Source organism: Arachis ipaensis, chromosome B6 (genome assembly GCF_059453495.1).
Source record: "Arachis ipaensis isolate K30076 ecotype BB chromosome B6, ASM5945349v1, whole genome shotgun sequence".
NCBI classification, from domain to species: domain Eukaryota; kingdom Viridiplantae; phylum Streptophyta; class Magnoliopsida; order Fabales; family Fabaceae; genus Arachis; species Arachis ipaensis.
Window position 1 is genome coordinate 141,206,701 of NC_142441.1, and position 25,141 is coordinate 141,231,841.

The window sequence follows — 25,141 nt, forward strand, 5'->3', positions numbered from 1 at the left end:
CTTTGTTAGATCATGTTAATTTCTTAAGAATGTTCACATAAGAGTTATTTTATTTAAATTAGAGATAAATGTGTACTATTTCAAAAAAAAAAAAAAAGTTTTTCTTGTTGGCGTCAAAGAAGAAGGTATACCAAAAGGTACCATAGAGATCATTTCTCTTCAAACAAGTAGAATGTTTAAGAACAAGTTCTAATTTAAAAATTCCACACAGTAACAATAATTGTCTATAAATCTTGAATATCATGACATGTGCCTTAGAGCAAGCACTTACACAAATGTGCCCATTCATATATGAACACTACAGAATGCCTATCATAGGCCAATTCACAACTAGCTCTTAGACTTAGAAAATTGTAGATACTGGAAGCCAAAGAGCAAAATTAAATCACTGTTAAGACGGTAAGTATTCTGTGAAAGTTCGAGGTTTTTAAACTCTTCAACTTCTATATTTATATATACTAACTACTTATTACACATAATTATAATATCTATTATTTACTAAAGATAAATACAATTAAACTTAATTGATTCTAATTTAACTAATTGATAAGACACTTTACTGAATATAATATCAACATTCTATCTCAAGTTAGAATATTACATCATATACACCAAATTTGTTATAAATATAATTTTTACAAAGACTTCTGAAAGACTTTATAAAAATATCAGTGAATTGATCATTAGAATTAATAAATTGTGACCATTTCTTTAAATATAATTTTTCGCCTTATGAAATGACAATTCACATCTATGTCTGTAGTTTTTTTATGGAATACTGAACTAAAGTTAATATGAAGTGCTGCTTGTTCTAAAAGGAATTGTTTAACAGAAGCCACTAATGCGATGGCACGATGCTCAACCTCTACACTTGATCGGGCAATAACACTTTATTTTTACTTTTTCAACAAAAAAAAAAAATACAATATCCAAAAGTAAATCGTCTATCAATAAAAGTACTTTCATAATCTGCATCACAATATTTAATTACTTGAGTTTTTTTTTTTTTTTTTTTTTATCTTTGTATAATAGTTTTTGGTATGGAACTTTCTTGATATATTTAACAATTCATATTATAGTATCTCAATTATCAGGATAGGAAAACTGCATAAATTAACTCACTACACTAACTGGATATAAAATATCTGATCTAGTAATAAGGTAGCTAAAACAATTTGATAAGTCTTTGATATTTTCCAGGATTAGAAAAAAGTTTCCCTTGATCAGATAACAATTTGATACTAGGATTCATTAGACTACCAACATGTTTGCAATTCAACAAACCTGTTTCTTCCAATATATCAAGGGCATATTTCCACTCTGAGGTAACACCATCTTTAGATTCAGCAACTTCAATACCAAAGAAGTACTTGAATTTACTTAAACTCTTAGTTTGAAAGTGATGAAATACATATTTCTTTAATATTGTTATTCCCTCCTGATTATTACCATTAATAACTATATCATCTACATAAAAAATCAGATAGATGCATTATCCAAATGAGTTATATTAATAGAATACTTAGTTTTAATGTGTATTTTATATTTCAATATGTATTCTATATTGATAATTAATTTTAATAGCTAATTTTGATACATACTTAATTAACATAATTATTTTTCCTTTTGGTCAATTGAGCTTAGCTTATTTTGTTTGCCTTACATAACACACATACCAACTCGCACACAACATTACTACTTATTCAATGAAATAAGTAAGTCTGCCATTTGTCCAAGCCTCAGTTGCAAGTGTTTTTTGTTTTTGGTCATACATCTTAACACACACTAGCACACACTCCTTCTCTCTCCATGTCCCTTTAGGTAGCGTTTGTTTTGAGGTACTAAGACAGAGACTGAGAGATTGAGACTCAGTATTGTGTTTATTAGTTTAGAGACTGGTACTAAAATTTCTGTCTCTGTCTCTAAAATTTCAGTATTTCAGTATCTCCAAAAAGTAGGGACACAGGGGACTGAAATTTTTAGAGATGGAGACTGAAACTTTAATAACATTTTATACCTAAAATACTTTTATTTCAATTAATTAATTCCAATTTTACTTTTTGTGCAAATTAAATTAGAGTTTCATTCTTGTTTCAATTTCTGTCTCTCATTTTGCATCAAACAGAATACTGATATTTATTTTAATCCTGTCTCTTAGTCTCTGTCAGTCTCTATCTCTCCACCAAACGCTACTTAATAACTACTTTGTAGACGTAGTTAAGATTAGAATCCTATGTACTCTCTAGCAAGACATACATAAATGTCACTAGACCAAGTCTTAGAGTGCTCATTTAAGATCATGTGTGTCTCATTTACTAATACAATATCTTAGCTATATATATTGTTTAAATACCAATATTATGAGCATTAATTAAAATTTAACTAACCCAATGCCAAAAGAAAAAAAATTAAATTAAATTAAAGTGAGTTACAAGTGTTTACAAATGAATAGTACTGCGACATATCAAGCATGGTCCCTGCAAGCCAAACCATTATAGAGCAGACAGTAGAAACATAAATAGATAAAGTTTATGTCCTTTCAGTTTTAGAATGTTTACATATTTATGAGAGAATAGAACTCATACAGTTTTGTTAATTATTAGCTTAAAGCTCTTCTTATTTTTATCAGTTTAGGTAGAGGAGTTTTATTTCAGCAAGCATTTTAGTAGGGGTGCACAGACCCGGCCCGGCCCGAAGGCCCGGCCCGGTCCCGAACACTTTTGGGGCTAATTTGGTGTGATTTCATCGGGTTTAGGGTCGGGTAAGGGTCTCAAAAATAGACCCGGTCATTATTTCGGGTCGGGTCCGGGTCATATCTCGGGTCACCCGAAGTCGGCCCGATGACCCGGTCATCATACACAATTAATATTTTGTGTTATTAGTGATGGATCATGACTATTCTTATGTGGAATTTAAGTATTGTAAATCTTAATATTTTGTGTTATTAGTCATTATAAAACTATAAGTTAATGTTTTATGTTTATAATGCATAAGACTTTAGACTAATGCATAATATTGTGTTATTTGTATTGATTTAAATATTTGGTATTATTAGACAATATTAGTATTGATTGTGGTTATACTTTAGTATTGATTGTGGTTATGCTCTAATTTTGAAGAAGGGTTGGTTCTTGTTATATTTTTCTAAGTGAATTTTACCATGTTAAATAATGGTTGGAGTCTTGGAAATTTGGATATTTTTACATGCTAGCTTACAAGAAGGTATCAACGTAATGTAATGTTAACGGCCCGGTTTTCACCCGGTTTTCATCCGGTTTTTACCCGGTATAATTGTGGCCCGAAAGTGTATTGGTTTCATCGGGTCTAGGGCCGGGTTCGGGTCTAATAAATAGACCCAGTGTATATTTCGGGTCGGGTCTGGATCACATCAAATCCGGCTTCACCCGGCCCATGTGCACCCCTACATTTTAGTATCAAATAAAGTAAACATCTTATCCTGATGTTGATGAGTTTAGGGAGAAAGAGTAATTAGAATAATAATTTTTGTTTTTTAAGTTATGTTAAGTACACAAACAAACGGAATGATGAGCAATTACTGATGATTATTCAAAAATGACAAAATAAGATAACCAATGATCTAGTTCTGTTTAATTTATTAATTACTTTACGACTTTATTAAAGTGTGATTTAAACAGATGATACATACACAGACATCCTTAAATAAAATTGGATTAATATTTATTACTAGATGAATGATATTTTGTCTACTTTTATGCACAGCTTTTTTTTTTATCCGACAAAGTAGAAAAAGACAAACTTCACATGTATTTCCTCTTCTTAATTATTATGGTTTAGGGTCATATATATACACTGATACACAAAAGTAAACAAAACATCATTTCTCTATCTTATGTTTCTTTTGGCAAAGAAAAGCATCCCAGGAAAGAAATAGAGCGGGAAGAAGTAAAAATAAAAAAGGATTTTGATTGGAAATTTAATTTTCATAAGCCTGTTTGGTTGAAAAGAAATCAAAAGAAAAGAAAGTACAAAATTGATAAACTTTTTTTTTTTTGAGAAAACAGTGTAAAAAAGTTATTTTATCTATAAAAAGTTATTATTTAATATTAATTAAATTAAATATATCCAATACAGTTGACATTCTATATTTATATAAATTTTAATAATGCAATTATACAATGGAACTATTATATATTTATTTAAATTTATTAGAAATAAAATATTATTTTTATTAATAAAATATTCATAACATATTTTCTTAGAACAGAAATACATAAAAATGATATTAATATTTTTGTTACAAAATAAATAAAAATAAAATAAAATAATATGAAAGTAAAAATAAAAAACTTCCTTCCTTCATCGATTTATGCCCTATATATATACGATTTTTTAATTAATTAAATCCTCTATATATACACTATCAGGTAGTATTTAATTTTAGAAATTAAAATTAAAATTTTATTTTTAAAATATAAAATTTTAATTTTTTTAATATTTTAAATTAAAAAATTAGAGATAAAAAAAACTAAAATTTTTTAAAATAAAAATTAAAATTTTAATAAAATTTATTTTTAAAAATATTTTTGTTTAATTTTTTAAATTTTAAATTTATCCTACGATCTTTATATTTATCTACTTTCTAAATCTACTTTTTAATCTTTATATTTATCTATATATCCTCTAAAACGCGGCCGCAATATCTCTCCACATTTCTGTCTCTTTTTCCTGCACAGTATCCACACAATATAACTTAATGATTAATTAACCCGAACAACTCCAACCACAAATTGCACTACTTAAGTAGTAAGCACCAATAAATAATACCCTTCCAAGTAAATCCCTGGTTCTGGAAAGGGCAAAACTGTCAAATAATTCTTGTAAAAGACCTTCAACCCCCCTCCCCACCCCTTTAATTCCCTCTCATTCATACGGAAACATATTATATTATATAATAGTAAAACAATAATAAAATGAGTTCTGTTAGAAAGCTAATGGAATACCTATACTGTTATACAATAAGAAAACTTTCACATGTGTCAGGTAATTTTATTGGTATATTGCTATGCCATAATGCAGAGCCGCTGAGATATATATTAAAAAATTATAAGGATGGAGATGAATTGATAGAGTTATGCAGTAGAGTAAGGAGATAGAGGGTGTTGGCTGGTCTTCTAACAGGTTGAAGGGGGAACCAAATTAGAGTTGGTAAAAATTACATGGTGGGCAGTTAAATGCATTTTTTTGTCTTTTTGTGAAGCCATTGTTTGGAACCAAGCCGCAGGAGTGTTATGGAGCCGATGCAAAGATTGGGTCAATGAATAACACTGTATAACAGCAAGAATGTGAGATGGACCATTAAATATATATGGCAACAATAATATAATGTGACTATTTTAACAAATAAAATTTATATTCCAGCCAAAAAACAAATAAAATTTACATTAGGATATTTTTTTTATTGCAACAAATAAAATATAAAATAAATAAATTTTATATTAATTCGCGATATATGATAGATTATTTCATATAACTATTAAAAATATGTTAAATAACTATATTTGTTAAAAATATTATTAAAATAGATTTTTATTTAAAATATTACATGTATAATTATATACAAAAATTGATCCTTTTTATGAAAAAAAAAAACAGTAAAACTTTTTAGTTGTTTCATTTATACCTAAGATTAGTAATAGAAATAAAAAATAAATAATATTATTATTTTTTTAAAATTTTTAAATATCTAAAAAAATTAGGTACGTCAAAATTATATGTATCTAACGGTATATACATATATATCTCATGATGAATTTATGATTATGTTATTTTTTATTTGTTTATAAGACCAGGTAAAAAAAATGAATTTGACTTCATGAATACGAATTATTTTTAATATATATAAATAAAATAATTATTTTTTACCATTATTTTATATGTTACTTATTTATTTATATTTTAATATATTCTATTATTAAGAACTTGAATAATTTTTTAAAAAAAATTATTTATATTTATTAAAATTCAACGATTTATAAAATGTGCTACTTTTAATGTGCACAAGTTATTTTGATTCATTTAGACACTCGTTGCTTGTAATTTGTCTTAATCGAATCAATTGATTATCAACTTAATTTTTTTAAGTATTTAAATTTGGTAGAAATTATACACTCTAAGTTTAACTTATTCAAAAGAATTGTTCATAAGATTAAATGCTAAGTCGATGCTAAAATGAATCGAATTTGAAAACCTTTGTTTACGTTAACAATGACTTGCAAAAACATGTCTGCCACAGGAAGTTAATATGTTTCTTGTTGCTCATAAGTGAGTATTCAAGTCGAAATAAATGTGATGTTAATTGCATAATATTATTGTAAAATTCAATTTATTTGAATTTGTAGAAGTTTATAATTTGATAAGAAACAATATTAGAATAGTTCTTATTCATACCCTAACCCAAAACATAAGTCAGACCCAATAAAGTTAAAAGCGCCAATCAAGAAGAGTGGCCTTATCCACTTATCCACTTATCCGACCTCTTCTAAGAGGTCGGAACAAACTGAAGCAGGCAGTTCATACTTATCTAAGTGAGTAACTGCCTCTGTAAATCTCTCCCCCACTTCTAGAAGGGAGACCTCAACAACCCCTAGATAAAATGGACGGTTATCCACTAATAGTGGATCCACTTCAACGGTGGTTATTGGCACATCACCTATAAATACACTGACACCCTTTAGGTATCTCTAAGTTCCAATACTCTAAAAACATGTTTACCCCCTTGCTAACTTAGGCATCAAAGTATCTTTGCAGGTACTACCCCATTCTTTCACATACATAACTCGGACGGAGGCTCCCAAACGTAAAACAAGTCGGAGGCCACCATTCTTTAGCGCTTGAGCCTTACAAACAAACCCAACCACCATCCAGTTCTAGGTAAGCCCCGGAACAGTTCTCCATCTGATGATGAACATACAGATTTTTATATATTCTTAATTCAAAAATGTTATTTATACATTTACATGAGCTATTATGTATTTTTTTAATATTTTTATATACATATAAAGATCGAATACAAATCAACCTCTCTTATTCGGATTTGGATCTTCTAAATTTTGAATTTTACTTTAGAGAATAAAATATGATCTATCACCATTTATTTCATAGGTGGGACCAAGAAAAAACATAAAAGGAAAAACATCCAATAATAAAAGATTTCACTTTATTTTTGAGAATCCAAATTCTTCTTATTCGATCTCTCTCTTCATCGAACACCAATGGCGGAACCAAGGAGCCTAGCGTAGACCATGGTCTCCCTTCAAAAAAAAACTTTTAATTACATATGTGTGTTAAATTATTAATTATTTGCTTCTAAATTTTTTTAATTTATTAAACAGTTTTAGTACAAATGTATATTGTAATTTTATCGATTATACTAATTTTTTAATGAGTGATTGAATAATTATTATATAAAATATAAGGTAAAGTATCGATTTTTTTCTCAATGTTTGGGGTAAATTCTAAAGTTGTTCCTAACGTTTCAATCGTGTCCTATTTAAGTCCCTAACGTTTTAAAATTGACTCAATATTATTCTGCTGTTAGGGATCCGTTAACAGAATTGACGGCGGGACAAAATTGAGACGATTTTGAAACATTAGTAGAATAGTATTCAATTATTTTTTAATCACATCTAAGTAAATTACACTTAATCATATTATTTTCATTCTAAATAAATTTATTTTTTTTAATTTTACATTTAAAGTTATAAGTTAATATAAAAATATAAAAAAATTTATTTGAAATGAAAGTAGTGTGATTAAGTGTAATTTACTTAGATGTGATTAAAAATAATTAAATATTATATACAGTAAAAAATTAAAATTATTAAAAAATAAAATTAAAATTTATTTCTATCTATCGTTTTTGTTCCCAACATTTTCGTTCTATTTAAGTATCTAACGTTTCAAAATCGTCTCAATTTGTCCCGCCGTCAATTCTGTTAATGGATCTGTAACGGCAGAATAATATTGAGACAATTTTGAAACGTTAGGAACTTAAATACGACGATTGCAAACAACTTTAGGACTTACCCTAAACGTTGGAAACAAAAACAATACTTTACTCTAAAATATATTATTTTATTTTTGTCAATTTTTAAAATAAGATTAAGTACTCTTCTTTGTTTTATGTATGCAAATAATATTTTAATTAAAATTGGACAAAAAAATATATTTCATTAAAAGTTATCGAAAATATAATTTATTTTATATTTTTAATGTGTTAAATACATAAAAAAATTTAATATTTTTATTATTATACGAATATAAAGTGCTCTTAGAATAAGTTCATTATAATAAAAAAATTAAAACTAAAAATATTGTAGATTTAATATTAATTATAAGTAGTACCAAAATTTTAACTTTTTGTCATTTACTGCACCCTGGCTCTATGAAGGCGCAGTCCAGTAGCTTCGATCCTCCCCACCTTAGCTATCTATCCAAGCGGCTACTATTTCTGAGTATTTTCGTCTTTTCATCCACCGGTTCAAGGGTTCTTTTGTAATTCTCATGCTTACTATAAGACAAATTATAAACTTGCTACTTAGCCGTACATGGCATAGCAATGTGACAGTAAAGTTGCTTGGCATATGTGAAAGTCTTCCTATACAATAACTATAATGAGCTATTTTTAAAGCCTAATATGAATTAAAAGTAATTATTAACGAGTTAATAGTCAATTTCGTCCTCGAAAGTGTCTTCGATCTCCATTTTCGTCTCCGAAAGTCAAAATTAATCAAAAACGTCCTCGAAAGATACATGTGTTGATCACGTTCATCCTTCCGTCTTCTCGGTTGATGAGATGGCAAACGGCCGCTTACGTGGCCCTTAACTGCCAAGGTGACAGTGAAGCAGGACGACATCGTTTTAGTTGAGTGAGCCAGTAGCGTTGAAACGTCGCCATTTTGTCTTCTGAAGAGGTATTCAAACGTTGCGATGCCTTACCCCTGTCTCATATCAACCATCGCTCTGTCTTTCGCTCCAAAACGTGTCGTCTCCCACAAGGTATGCCCTAATCGTTTGACTGAAGCTCTGCACCACCCCGACAAGGATCGTTAGTGCTGCTAGACGATTACAGTGGAAAGGCTTTGGCCGTTGAATGCAGAGTTGATGTTATACTGGAGCAGCATTGCTAGTAAAAGAAGGCATTGAGACGTTGAGAGGTAAGGATTGAACTCATAATATGATTTCTGACTTATTCTATGATGTGGTGTATTGTTACTGTGGTGGTGTTAATGTTCGTCTGATTTAGGGTTTGGGGTGACGAAGGGTGTATTAGTGTTGTTTTAGTATTTTCGTGTATGAGATTGTGTTACTTTGTATGGCTACGTGATAGTAGTCAGTGATGTTTGAATTTAGTGATGATTCTGTTGCATGTTTTTTTTCGGGTTAAAGGTTGATTGGTACCAACTGGGTGTACTAGGTGGTGATTGATACAGAGTAGTTGTTGCTGGTCATGTTTGTTTATGATGTTTTCGTGTTTGTCATTGTAGATGGAGGGTCCTCCCATGACGTTTGTTTTTCACCATGGTGGGTTGTTTAGGACGGGTGAGGATGGAGACATGGTTTATGAACCTGATAATACAGAGGTATTGATGGGTGTTGAAGGAGACATACTTGATGTGTTTTTTGTAAGGGGTTACTATAAGGAGCTGGGATACATTGAGGCTGGCAATTGTTGGTGGAAAGTTCCTGGAGTTCCGATTGCATCTGGGTTGAAGAAGTTGGTGACAGATGCTGACTTGATTGCAATGTGCAAGGATTTTGTAAGAGGAACCAACATTTGATCAACCTATACTTTGAGGATTGCATCTCACAGCCCTGTGTAGTGGACAACATAGGAGAAGGTGTAGCTCTTCTGGAAGCAGGAAGTAGTAAGAAGAAGAAGTTCAGTTCCCAGGCCAACATGCACCACTCCCAACCTGTGAAGACTCCCACAGTGAAGCGCCCTCAGCCCAAAAAACCAACCTCTGAGCCCACTAAGGCAACCTCACAGCCCAGTAAGCCCAAAGCTCAGCCTAGTAAGCCTAATTCCAGCCCACGAAGCCAGCCTCACAGCCCAGTAAGCCCAATAAGCCTTATTCTCAGCCCACCAAACCAACACATCAGGCCTCAAAGACCACCTCTCAGCCCATAAAGACTCCCTTGCAGTCAACAAAACTCCACCCTCAACAAACCAAAACCAACAATCAGGGGAAGACAGCCCCACATCATTCCAAAACATCCTCTCAACCAGCCAAGAACCCAGAAAGTAATAACAAGAAAGGAAATACCAGTGCATGCAGAGTAACAAGATTCGGAAGAACTGTAAGAGAAGGTCCCATCCAGGATGAAGATTCTGACTCTCATGACTCGTATGAGAGTACTGAAGATGAGTTGTACAAGCCTCCAAAAGTTCTAGGAGACAATTTATACAGCTGTGACAGTGATAGTGACAGTGGAAAATGTTCACAAAGAAAGCAAAAGAAAGCTGAAGCGAAGGAGAAGCATAGGCCTCCTAAGTCTAGACTTGCGGATAAAGAAATTGACACTGATGACTCAAGTTATGAGGGTTTCGAAGATGAAGAAAGCTCTGAATCTGGATTGCTACTGTTTTAATATTTCATTTGGCCAAATTTTAATGTCTTCCATGTTATGATTTGGTAGATGCAGACGAAGATGATGATGATCTTGGAAGTTTCTCAGATCCTGACTCATGGCATTCAGAGGATTCTGGCAAGGAGTTAGACTCTGATGAGGAGACACCTACTGTTTATCCCCAATATAATGAAAAGACCAAATTTGGAAACCTGAAGTTTGAGGTTAGTATGACATTCAAATCAAAAGCTGAATTTATACAAGCCACTAGGGATTATACTATCCAGTGGGGCAGAAATATATTATTTACCAAGAATGATAGAGTTAGGGTTAGAGCTGTTTGTAAGTTAGACGATTGTCCATGGGTGGTTTATTGTGCTTGTAACAGTAAAGACTTGTCTTGGCAAATTAAAACACTAGTTGATAATCACACATGCCCTAGAAAGAGAAAAACAGGGCTGCAACCCAAACCTGGACACTTAGCAAGCTAGTACCCAAGCTTAGAAAGCACCCAACTATGAAGCATCGAGAGGTGTATGATTGGTTTGTCCGAAAGTGTAATGTGTACCTCAATAGCACATGCATCACCAGGGCACTAAAAGCTGCTAGAAAAATTGTAGAGGGTGATGAGATATCCCAGTATGGTTTGGTGTGGGATTATGCAAACGAGTTACTTACTAGCAATCCAGGATCCAGAGTGCAAGTTGGTGTGATCCCTGTGCCTGAGAGTCCTCCACTATTTGATCGGTTCTATGTGTGTCTTGATGCTTGCAAGCGAGGGTTTAAGGCGGGTTGTAGACCTCTAATTGGACTAGATGGAGCGTTTCTGAAGACACTACACGGAGGACAAATTCTTACTGCTTGCGGACAAGATGCTAACAATCACATCTTTGTGATTGCCTATGCAATTGTCAGTGTGAAAAACAAGGATAATTGGCAATGGTTTCTTGAACTGCTTCACAGTGATCTAGGTGACTAGAGAGAGCACAAATGGTGCTTCATCTCAGATATGCAGAAGGTAATGAATTCTGTAAGGACTAATTTGATTTACTAAATATTCTTTGAAGGACTAGTTTGATTTAATGATTTCTATGTTGAGCACTGAAATGATTTAATATCTTTTCGTGTTTGGTCTTTTGGTGCAGGGTTTAATCCCTGCTGTTCAGGAAGTTTTTCCAAGAGTTCACCACCGCTTCTGCGTGTGGCATTTGTGGCGTAATTTCTCGAAACAGTGGGGTAGTTGTGAGTTAAAAGACCTTGTGTGGGAATGTGCAAGGTCAAGGACAACAGCTGAATTTGATAGAAACATGAGGAGAGTTAAGTTGATCAACGAGAAAGCTTGGCAGTATCTTGATAAATGGCCAAAAGAGGCATGGACGAAGGCGCATTTCAGTGAGGTTCCGAAAGTGGATAACATATGCAACAATGCCTATGAGTCATTCAATGCAAAGATTAAACACGAAAGGAGTAAGCCTATCTTGAACCTAGCTGAGGAAGTTAGGAGAATCATCATGAAGAGTATGGTTGATAACAGAAAGAAGTTACAGAACTACCAAGGAATTCTCCCTCCTGTTCAGCAAAGTAGGTTGGAAGCTATGACAGTGCTGTCCCGCCATTGGGCTCCTCAGTGGTCTGGTGATGAAAAAGAGGAGTTGTACGAAGTGCATGGCTGGCCGACCAATATGGTGGTTGACCTGGGCAAGCACACATGCACCTGCAGGTTTTGACAACTTACAGATAACAACTTTCTTCTCTTACTTAATTAACAATGTCTTCATTCATGATAGTATGTTTACTATATCAATTTGTTTGGCTTGAAAGGAATGTCGTGTATGCATGCAATATCGGCCATACAAGATAAGAATGACAAGAGACCTGAAGAATATTGCCATGAGTGGTTAAAGATGGAAGCTTATAAGCGTACTTACTGTTATAATGTCAATCCGGTTAAGGGGCAGGATCTATGGAAAAAAATGCCACATCCAGCACCAGTCCCACCCCCAGTGAAGCCTAAACCTGGGAGGCCAAAAAAGAAGCGAAGAAGGGACAAAGAAGAACAACCGAGTGGGTCAAAGACAAAAATGAAAAGAAAATACAACCCAATCCGGTGCATGTACTATGGTGAGGTTGGACACAACAAAAGAGGGTGCGCAAAGAAAAAGGCTGTGGATGCTGAGGAACATGCCAAGCAGATGCAGCTACAATTGGCAGTTGTTACCCCTGCTACAGAAGGTGTTGAACCCGAAGTAAATGCTGCCCCTACTGATACTGATATTGGTACAAAAGCTGAGGCACCTATGCCTTCACTTCCATCACCCACTCAGGCTGACTCAGAGAGTGACAGCAGTGACTCGGAATGCATCCCACCAACCCAAGAGCCCCTACAGGTAGTATCATCACTCCTAACTCCTAAAAAAATTTGAATGTAGCCTAATCATGTAACAAACTCATTTGGTACTGGATCATACAGGATAAATTGATAGGTAGGCCACCTAAGTTGCAAGTGATCAAAAGAAAAGCAAGGTTAACGTCCTCCCCTACGCATATTGCAACTGGATCTATGGCTATTTCTGCTGAGACCGTTAAGGGGACAAGTTCTGGAACTACTAATTGGTTGGAAAAATTCATGACCTTTGTGCCTACTCCATGCTTCAAGGCTCCAAGGAAGACTGATGACAAAGTTTGATTTGTTAGGAATGTGTAGTTGTTTACTCATTTTGTGTATGACACAACATTCTGTTTGTTCCTTTGTGTGTGGTAATTTAGTCTATGGACAATGTATTTGTCAGTTAAGAACCTTATGACTTTGTTCTGCTATTTCTCTATTAAGACAATGTGATAATTAGCCGTCAATGACAAGTTACTATTAAGATTACTTACTATCTTCATTTTGTTTATGCCTCAACATAATTCATGCAAACACAGAATTAATTGCCAAATTTTATAAAATTATCCACATTTGACAGGGAATTGCTTCCAACTTCAAATAACTACTCCCATTCAAATCAACAACTTCAATACATCATTACATGTTCATAGAGGATAACTGGTTTCATTTAGAAGTACATAAGAAACAACAAAGTATCACAACTACTACAAACAGCAAAATCATTAGCAGTTTCAAAGCTCTAACTTCAGCTTCCAAAGTGCCCAACTTCCACGCTACCTTCACCCTCCATTCATCATACTCACCTTCAACCTCCATATCAGCTCCTGCATCTTTCTTTGTACCACACACACCCACTACTTCAAATTCATCATCATCAACCCACTTAAAATAATTGCAGTGACTGCCCTTCTGCAATTTCAGATGGGAGTAAACAAAAAAATCAGAGAACATCCAACAGCATATAACAACATGAAAAAGCTTTAACTTCCTTTACCATCACTCACCCGGTACCTTGGACATGCATGGAACAATCTATTCGGATTCTCCGCTGTCCCAGATTTCTTAATCACAGTCTTCAGCCCACAGAAACATGATCCATCATGAGCATTCACCCTCCTCCTTCGCATCGAAACACTGGATCCATGACTGTCGTACGATGCATGTGACAAACCGCCACCACAACCACCATCTCCTCTCTCCATCCACGCAGACAGCCAGGGATTACACCTCCTACTTACCTCTACTGCCCCCGAAAGTGATCACCTCGATGTATTTATCGTTCGAATTGGGATTAGGGTTTATAAACTTGAAGGACTAATTTGATGTCTTAAACAAAACTTATCTTGTCAGCAACAACATGCTACAGCCTGGCGTTGGCCAACTTGGCAGTTAACGGGCCACGTAAGCAGCCGTTTGCCATCTCATCAACTGAGAAGATGGAAGGACGAACGTGATCAACACAAGTATCTTTCGAGAACATTTTTGATTAATTTTGACTTTCGGGGATGAAAATGGAGATCGAGGACACTTTCGGAGACGAAATTGACTATTAACTCAATTATTAACACCCTTTTACCCTAATTAAACTAAATCGCTGTTCAGTTTTTTTTAACAATTTTTTTTCAAAATTCCCCCAATTGTTGTATTCAGAAAGATAGGCTACGGTTCTCCTAAAACCCCCCATTGTTAAAGCTGAACATCCCCTCCCAAGCAGCTGCCGCATGACCGTCGACCTACGTCACTGCCGCAGACGAGCTCTGGAGCCAACCTCACTCGCACACGCCCTCCGTTGCTGCCAGCAATTCCTGGACCTGTGACGGCGAAGCGTTCCCCTCCGACGTGTCGCAGGACACCGACTTTCCGCCGCGCACTGCCATCCTAGCATTTGCAACTTGTCCTATCATTCGCGGCTGAATTCGCTGGCGCTACGTCTCCGCGCAATCCAGAGCCCTAATCTCAGTCTACGCGCCCTGCACCCCGACCGTCATTTGCCCTCGCCGTTCTGCGTTAGCCGGAGACCTTGGACCTCCTCCTGCATCACCATTGCATGGTTGAAACCCATCATCATCAACGATTAGCGGTTAGTGGCTTCATGTCTTTTTATGATGATTCATACTTCTGTTGCTCCTCATGCTGAATACTGTGTATATTGATGAGTTGTTGAATTTCTGAAAGTGAAAACCTCACTTTGCTGCATGATTATTGTGTCTAAACTTATTGATTACCATTGTGCTGCGGATGGTTGCTTTCGATGTATTTTTTCGCGGGAAAAATTACAAAATCTTGGTTCAAATATGCGATTTTTACTTTCCCGCGCTGTGTCGACCGTTGTTGATATTTAGTTGACTCTGTATGGATGGTTACTTCAGCAGGTTTTTGGATGGTCATTTTCCATCAAGAAGTACCTATCTGGTTAACGAGTTATTAGTTTTATGCAGGCATTGCATTTTGTTCTTTATTTTCTATTGCTGTTTAGCAATTAATCTTAGTATATCTGAAAACTATTGTATATTTTCTAAGAAAGTGTACTTGTATATTTGCGTAAGACACAAAAAAAGAGAGTACATGCTTATTGTGACATGAATGTCATTAAAGAGCATTCAAATGGTCTGTAGCTAGTTCTTTCAACATCAATACAACATCCCAAGTAGGGTGGACCACCACATATTTCACAAAATTTTTAAAATATATTTTTCTTTTTAATAGTGTGGCACCCTAAACACAGCTATTAAAATTTGAATGATACAAGAACATTTAACATCAATTGTTCTTGATTTTCCTATCAAGAAAATAATACAATATAATTTTTTTTAAGTGGCGGGGTGAGTTGAGGTGGAAGGGTTAACTCAAATTCCTCTTAACATCACAAAATTATAAATTAAGAAAACAAATGAATAATAATACTATGTTATTCGTACTTATTTTTTCTTATAGTCGAAGCAAAAATATATCTCTGCCTATTGGATAACATGTCTTAATTTCTTATAGTATAACCTTGTTTCCGTGAGTTATTAACTGTGATTTGTTTTTATTTTGGTTTTTTCTTCGTGAGCACATGATAAGTTAAGACTTGAATCTGTTAGTTAGTTTACCAAACATTTGGATGGTCGAGTTCAAAGATGGTAAATGCTATTTTGATCCAAGTACACTAGCAGCTTCTTTGCACGATTTGCTGTTTGACCGGACTCTTGTTTTAGTTAGTATGACAATGCATACAAGAGAAAGGAAGTTAGATCACCATTCACTGCACTTAGCACGAGGACATTGATATAACAGGCGGAAGGATTACCAAAGGGGAGGATAATCAAAGGGAGGAAGAAGTAGCTTTCTTGGGTTTAACTACTATGAATTTATTTACCATATGAAACTTAGCTTACTTTATGCTTAGATTAATCGTGATTTATTTATGATACATTTCAATGACTTGTTTCCAGTAAATTTTTTATTTTTAAAACAAACTTCTATGAATCTTTTCGTTTAAAGTTGTTCAGTCATGACACACTTACTATTGTGGCAAACTGAGCATCCCTTTTGATTAGGAAATTAACCATCTAATTGCCTATTGAACCGAACATCTGGTTTGTTATGTCTTATCACAGGTGTGTCTCTTTTTATTTCAAATTTGACTTCAATACGTTAAGTTATGACATCATTATCACTGGTGTTGATATAAGATCCATCTATTCCTTTGGGATGCATGATGCATATATTCGTTGAAATACCCGAAGAACAACCATCCACACCTACTGAGAAACTGAACATCCAAAATCATACAATAACGAACATCCAACGTAACGCGGTAAAATTAACAACGTCATTACCTTGTAAAACGACCAGCTACTTCACAAGTGACCGTGTAAAATAGGAAAAATAACATTCAAAAACTGTGATAGTCAGATAAAACTTAACCAGCAATCATTGTACACAAGTAGTTACCCAAGAACCCAAGAATAACCATCTATGTTCACAGTAAAATCGAACATCCGAATACGTACATAAATAAACATCCCAAGTATTATAAAAATAAAAAAACATGTAGTCACTATCTAAAACGCAAAGCTACGTACCGAATGACTATATAGTATAGGATGAAGCGAATTAGTACAAATGTAATAATCTAACTCGTAAGTTAAAGAATAAACATCATCTGTAATCATTATGCATTCAGTTCATTTAAATTCATAACGTAAAGTGGTTCATGCTGGCCAAAAAAAATTGGTTTACGTAAATTACGCAAGTATATACTCTTGCAACAGCTGCCTACAAATCTTAAAACTATATATTAATAACATAAGACCACCATCTTCATCTAATATTGATAATAAATGGATACCAATATGAATCCTATAAACATGGAGATTAAAAATAAACACAACCACAGCCATGTCCAACTTACTCTAAATTTTGTTGAAGAAGCTTAACAAATTCATGAAACCACCAGCTTGTTGGGATCATTCCGGCCAATAACAACACCGAAATTTATATCTTGAGATGCCTCCGGACGAACCACCTACTAAACACAACCAAAATGACTACAATTAACTTTTTGCACAGTACTATACTAAATAAACATGCAAAGTGAAGATTGATACGATCATGTATCGGGGAGGCATTCTTGTTTTTCCTCCGAGCATATTTCTTGAGGGACTTCTCCATACATATAAGCATATAACCATGAAAAATCAGCATATAATATGCTTATATGCTTATATACTTACTAATTAATTTAAAGTTAGAACAAAAAAATAAAGGAACTAAACGGTAGTGCACATTTACTTACTAAAATCCAACAACTAAACTATGAAAAAAAAAAGAGTACATGCTTATTGTGACATGAATGTCATTAAAGAGCATTCAAATGATCTGTAGTTAGTTCTTTCAACATCAATACAACATTCCAAGTGAGGTGGACCACTACATATTTCACAAAATTTTTAAAATATCTTTTTCTTTTTAATATTGTGACACCCTAAACACAGCTATTAAAATTTGAATGATACAAGAACATTTAACATCAATTGTTCTTCACTTTCCTATCAAGAAAATAATACAATATAATTTTTTTTAAGTGGCAGGGTGAGTTGAGGTATAAGGGTTAACTCAAATTCCTCTTAACGTCACAAAATTATAAATTAAGAAAATAAATAAATAATAATACTATGTTATTTGTACTCATTTTTTCTTATAGTCGAAGCGAAAATATATCTCTGCCTATTAGATATTATGTGAACATCCAAGAACAGAAAAATATATATCGATTCTGTGTACAAGACAGAATGAATACACAAAATATTTTCCTTTCTCACACAACATTTCTCTAAGGCACAATAAAATTGAATAGAAGAATTGAATCCCAAACCATTTGGTCACATTTCAAGATTTTGTAACAAATTTACCTCAACCACCTTCTAAGATCACTAGTTGAAGAAGGAGAAACTTCACCACCAAGAGTTGGTGGTGCAAATAAAAAGCTCTCTATTTCTGTTCCTCCTAATCCATATAATGTAGGAATAAGGTATGGAAATTATGGCCGTAGTTTGAGGAGTCCAAGTTTCAAAAGTGTGAGTGCTTCACATTTTGGGTTAGAGCAACAATCCAATTACTCTTCTTACGACGGCCTCTGTCTTGGTACACTCTTGTTAGGCAATGTACCGTTACTTCCACTACTTGTTCCAGCTCGTTCGCCATTTCGATATAAGCTACCGGTGTAATGATAATTTATAATTTTACTATCTATCTTTGCTAATAAAACAAAATGACATACTTACTAAATGTTTATTATGCCATAGAGAGTATTTTTTTTCTAAAAATTGGTTGGAATTCTTTAAAAATATTTAATTGTTAGAAGGGTACTATACTATATACCATATAATCCTCAAATTGACCATTCGTTTTTTTATTAGGCCACAGAACTAATTTACGTTTTTTACGATTGACCTTATTTTAGATATGACATATAGGTTTTCAACCCAATATTATGCTTTTGTCCTAGATAACCTCTTAATGTAAACCAAGTTCACACTTATATTTATTTTTAAAGAGTTTAACAAAAGTTAACACTTATATTTATTTTTTGTTCTTTTTATTTAAAATTTGTTTGGTTCAAGATTATTATTTCAATTTGGGCCATTTTAAAAGCCCATTATATTTTTGGATTAATATTACTCATATTAAACTATTATAATATTTAAAAAAAACAATTATAACATTATTATAAAAGGTTTAAAAAATTGAAAAGTCAAACATATTTTTGGTATTAATTTTAAAAGACTAAAATATTTTTTAAGATTAAAATTATTTAATTTGAATTAGAAATTTAATTTAAATTTAAAAAGAGTAAAACTAAAAAGGCAAAAATACCTTAATGTCTAAGGTTGGCAAGACAACACTAGATTATGTGTATGTATTTTGTTGATCCCCCTATTGGTTTGATTTTGAGGTTCAAACATAATCTAATTATACACAAAACTCCATGATTGCTCAAAGTTCCCACATGCTTAGTAATTGTGGATTTGAATTTATAAAAAAAGAAACACATGATACAAAACCTCTTGGTTTTTAAAACTGAATGGATAATTGAACTGATAGAATTAGAGGTTTAATAGTTTAAAGTTTGATCGAATATAAACCAAACATAATACAATAATGTATTTTAAACTGATTAATTGTTGAAAAATTGCACAAGTTAAATTTAATAACTAATGAATCAGATTACAACGATAATATGTATAAAATACAAATACAAGATCTAAGATCCTCGTATTAAGATTTTATCGAAAGTAAAAACTAATCAGATTAAAGTGTTTGATCACCTAGTGTACGTATGATATAAAAGAATAAACTTATATTACAATTTACAAAGAATTGTATAATTATTCAGAAGTTATAGTTATACAATAAATAAAAAAAAAAATCTGAGAACCTGAATGAATGAAAAATAATAAACTTTTTCAGCACTTCCTTCTTCTAAGATTTTATTGACTCGTATATATAACACGAGAGAGTCAAAGATTTATTTAAAACTTTTTTTTTGTTATCACAGTAGACATAAACTATTTGTCAAAAGTTAAAATAAAAAAAATTTACATATTAAAAAAACACTCAAGTTTTACTAGCATTGTCTACAGTATTTCTCCACTCGACAGGATAAGGACTAATTCGTTATGAATCTGAACTCCATTTAACGGTCAGTCATTGGCCAATGAGTTGCTGCATACACAAGACGGAATTTGAACTCCTGTCACTTACTTAAGTGAATAAGTGAACTGACAATTCGACCAACCCAAATTAGTTAACTTTTATATATTATTATTAGAAATAACTATTTCTAACCATGAAAGATTCAAACTCTGACAAAACTGACCATAAAAAATTGAAACTAAAGTTATATCCATATATGATAGATTTTGTTTGTAAAAAATGACCAATGATTAAATTTTTATTCATAATTCCGTAAATACTCGTCTCATTTCCTTATCATTCTTTCTTTTTCTTCCATAACCACCACCTCGCTTTTCTCCTCCGTGTAAAGAAGCTTTTATGCCATTTTTCTCTCTAGGGCTTCTCTTCTCTCCACCGGTTATGATTTCTCCAAGTACCTCTTCCTCTCAAGACAGTAGAGATGCTCGAGAAAGAAAAGCCTGGAGCAACACATGTAGTGTAATGCCGTTCTCCTTAGCAACATCCTACTCTGATCATCATCGCTTCTAGAGTCGCATCTGTGCCCCAGTCGCATACACCGCACATTTTGCAGCAAAGAGAAGCCACAGTTACCAACGCTGGCCACATCAACTAATCTAATCCCTAGTCTCATCGAGCGTTCAAAACCTAATCTCTCATCATCCCACAATCGCAACAACCAAAAACACCATCAGAGGAGCTTCATCCCCAACGTATTCGAGCAGATGCATCCGTCTCGCCGCAAAGCTTCAACCAGAGCAAGAACCGATTAGAGCTCCGACTGAGGTTCTCTTCGGTGGCCATCGTCGTCAACCCCATCGGATCGACGTCAGCAAGTAATGCGATAAAGAGTGAACTCATCCTCATCGAAGAAGAGGTTCTAATTCCCAAAGATTAGGATTAATGTGGTAGAGTGAACTTGTCCTCGTCTTTGTTTTTGTTTGGATTATGGTTTCAAATTTGTTTTTGGTGCTAATTTTGGGGGGGGGGGGGGGGGTTTGTTTCTCTATAGCTCTCCAATTGGGACTTGCATTGAAGCATTCGATTGACGTTGGTGTAAGGGTGATTGACGCTGATTATAGAAAGACCAATTGGGGTGATACTATTCAACTATTTGGATGTTGATTTTGTGGCTTGGTTTATGTAAATGGAAATAGCTCTTCTGAGAAGAAGGCATGTATGTGGCTTAGAACCTTTGATTTCATCTAGGAGGTGTGGGAGCAGCGATAGACGGCGAAAGTGACAGCAACGGAGATGAAAACGAGGGAGAGAAGAGAAATGAAAACGAGGGAGAGAAGAGAAAGGGAGATGCAAGCAAAGTGCAAGAGGGTGGCGGTGGTTACAGAAGAAATATGAAAAAAAATAAGAAAAAAGTTAAAGATATTTACAAAATTATAAACAAAAATTTAATTATTGGTCATTTTTACAAACAAAATCTATTATTATTATTATTATTATTATTATTATTATTATTATTATTATTATTATTATTCCCAATTTAATTCCTATCAATGCAATGCACACCCAAAGTCTCATTTAATTTTATCCATTATGAGCTGAGTTATTGTGTTTGCATATTGAATACAATATTCATTCAACATGTGTGTCTGATTTCAACCGTGTATTAATAAAAAATAAAAAAATTTTTTAAACACACTTAAATACACCTAAATAAAAAATAAAAAAATTTTTTAAACACACTTAAATACACCTAAATACCATCACGTATCAACATATTTAATTTTATTCTTAATATATAATTTTAAAATAAATTTAAAAATAATATATATTATTATTTATTAAAATAAAAATATTTAAATATTTTATATAATTAAAATAAAATTAAAAAATTTATTTATGTATTAATATCAATAAATATTAAAATATTATTAAAAAATACTTTTTATATATATATATATGTATTTTTGTATCTTATAAAATTTTAAAATTCGTTTGTGATATCGTAATCGTGTTATGTGTAGATGTCCGTACATTGTAAATTACGAGAAATAACTTTGTTGAAAACAATTTTGCAAACAAAGCTATGTTCATTCTTATTAGCATGCATAAGTGCCACCTACCAACACCACCATATCACATATTTCTCTACCAACCAAGGTTTCTTGTGATGCAAGCAAAGCCTAGTACATAATTTTCATGTCTAAACTCCCAACTCACAAAAGCACTTCCTTGTTAAAGATCCAGCTGAACTTCACGCTATGTGACTTCTTCATGTTGCGTGCTCGCTCATCAGCGCGCTCTTGCAGCCTCCTGATCCTCTGAGATAACCCACACACATAATCTTGTGCTCGTTTTCCCTCAGCCGTCAATCCTTCTAGCTTCTCCAATCTCCACCGTCCAACAAGGAACTCCAAGATATCAGCATAATCATTGGCCGTGTACACGCCCAATCGCTGCGCCACGGCGGAGAAGTGCTCGAACAACTTAGGGTCACTCCCATCGTACATCAAGTGTGCTGGCATTGTGATCTTTTTCTGCATCATGTCTCCTATTGCAACAACTGCATCACTGGGATCCACTTCTAGAAGCTTCTCAACAATCTTTTGATATGCGTTTTCGTGGCGCTTTTCATCTGCAGCTATGGTCCCACATATGCGAGCCAGCACAGGATCACCACCCTCCTTTGCTAGCCGGGCTGTGTTTCCATGTGACACGAAGGTGGCTCGTTCTTGAAATGAGGTGTACACAAACCCCAAATAGGGATTGTTTTCGGTTCCTGGATCCTGTCAAATTCAAACATAATCAAATTTTGAATAATATCAATAAATAATTTTAATTTTTGATAAAATTAAATAAAAAATATTGAATTTTAACTATATTTAATCTATTTTTTTAGTTTAATAATCTAATAATATACATTTAACTCATTTTTTAAACATTAATGGTGAACTACAATAAATTTTGCTTACCTCTAGCATCCATTTTGAATAAATTACAACCCATAAGACTTTATCTTTTCATGTAATTATTTTGATGAAAATTCAGATTCAATCAAATTAACTTCACGTAAAATTAAATTAGAACGGTAAAATAAATATACTGATTTAACTAAATTTTTATCTATAAGATGTAAGAGCTCCTAAAATTAACCGTACATGATTTCCACAATTATTTGTCTTGACAAGTGTTTAAGTACAACACTAAAATTGTAATTTTGATTTTGCCATTGTAAAAATCGTATATATTTTTTTTGCAAAGTGAGCTAAAATTCTAAAAACGCTCTAGTTGATTAAAAAAAATTGATAAGATATGCATATTGAATACTAGAGCTTCAATTTTGAATAAAACATTAATTTATTAATTTTTTATCCGTTTAAACAATTTCATTTGTTTAAATTTTTTTTATATCTTTCAATAAAATATACACTAAAATAGACAATAAAAGCACTATGTTATTAATAAAGTTCAAAATGAAACTAGTCACACAATTTTAAATATATTAGCAACTTATATTTATGGAAAATAATACTTATTAAAATTAGAACTTAACATGAATTTTGTACCGTAAATTAAACACTATTAAATGAAAGTTACTGAGATTTTATAGTAATATCACATCTCAGAACCTCAAATATCAGATAATAATAAAATTTAATTGAAATTAGAAGACTTATACCATGCCAGCTCCAATGAGGTATTGCACTGTTTTTTCGATCATCAACATATCAACCCGACCCGAAAGATACAAATAAGTTCTGAGCAAATCCCCATGTCTATTCTCTTCAGCCGTCCAAGCTCGAGTCCACACGGCCCACGGGTTTGGGCTTGACCCGATCTCGTCCCCAACCCCATCTAGGTTGTTAATCATGCTCTGATAAGTAGGTAGAGCCTCCTCCGTGATCATATCACCCACCAACACAACAAAGTAATCATCCGGAATCTCCGCAGTGCGCTGCCGGAGATTCTTCACCTCATCGGTGAATTCATCAAAGGGTTGCGATGAGTCTGGCACCAAATTCTGTGGCTGCCAACATTGTTCTACTGGCTTCAGCATCGGTAGCACACATTCTGAGGCCCAGTTTTCCAGTGACTTGAAAATCTCGATCTTTTCTGGTGCCATGGAGTGGGTTTTCTGGGATTTCAAGGGAGGCGGTGCCGCAATGGCGGCAGCTCTTGGCAATGGCATGATGTGGCGGCCATACTTTTGAGCGGGTGAAAAATGCAAGAAAGTTTGAGTGCGCAAGGAACTTATTTGCATTTGCATGTTTTTTTTTCTCTTGCTTGAGGATGGAAATGGTGTTAGAGTGAGCAAGGTCATAAATATTTGTAGGAGAAATGTGCAGTAATGAGTGATATTTCTGTGGGTAAATGAATCCTTGCACATTGGAAAAATAAATTGTGATTAGATTTGGTTGGTTATTTTTGGTTTAGAAAATGTTGTCCATAATTAGAGGAAGTGATGGTCCCACAAGGGAGGGTATTATCGACATTGAAGACAAACTATTTGTTTAGTAAGTTTGCATTCAAAGTGCCAATAGAAATTGGTGGGGTTTGTAAAACAGGGGGTGCTGTGGTTTTGGTAGAATAGTTGGAGAGAAAGGATTGATTAATGATTCCTGTGGATTTTTAGGGGCCTTGTAAATCTCCTTGTATTGTTAATTACTAAGTTTTTTTAATTAAATTTAAATTTTGTTTTTTATTAGCTTACCTTGAGACATTAATAAAGACCTTTTTTCTAGATTTTTTTTTTCAAATCAATTACAATACACCTAAATACTTTAATCTTAATGAAATTTAGTTTATATTTTTAATTTAGTATCTAATGACTTGGTTTTTTTCACTTGTTGAGTACTAGGTTGAAATGATTTTCTATTTAATAAAAAAAAATCATTATTCCAATGTGTGACACATGTTTAAAGAAACCATCAAAATAAGATGAGTTGGGATTCTAAGGACACTCCGACAAAGTTTGTATGATGACATTTAATAAACTTCATCACA

The 25,141-nt window shown here is 33.2% G+C and overlaps 1 protein-coding gene across 1 annotated transcript; it reads right to left on the reverse strand.

Annotated features, from left to right (window-relative positions):
- Positions 1 to 22,207: 22,207 nt before the first annotated feature.
- On the reverse strand, positions 22,208 to 24,748 carry LOC107605271 (stearoyl-[acyl-carrier-protein] 9-desaturase 6, chloroplastic). Its single transcript, XM_016307094.3, has 2 exons — positions 23,817 to 24,748; positions 22,208 to 22,923 (listed from the first exon to the last, which is right to left on the reverse strand). Exons 1-2 carry the CDS (start codon positions 24,522 to 24,524, stop codon positions 22,354 to 22,356), a joined length of 1,278 nt encoding a protein of 425 aa, XP_016162580.3. The 5' UTR covers positions 24,525 to 24,748; the 3' UTR covers positions 22,208 to 22,353.
- Between the last annotated feature and the right edge of the window lie 393 nt (positions 24,749 to 25,141).

What these genes read in the sequence shown, in the direction of transcription:
- LOC107605271 (XM_016307094.3), bottom strand. Translation starts at nt 24,524, where the DNA reads ATGTGCAAGGATTCATTTACCCACAGAAATATCACTCATTACTGCACA. An exon ending in ACCTCATTGGAGCTGGCATG is followed by an intron (nt 22,924 to 23,816) that starts GTATAAGTCTTC and finishes TGAATTTGACAG; the next exon opens with GATCCAGGAACCGAAAACAA.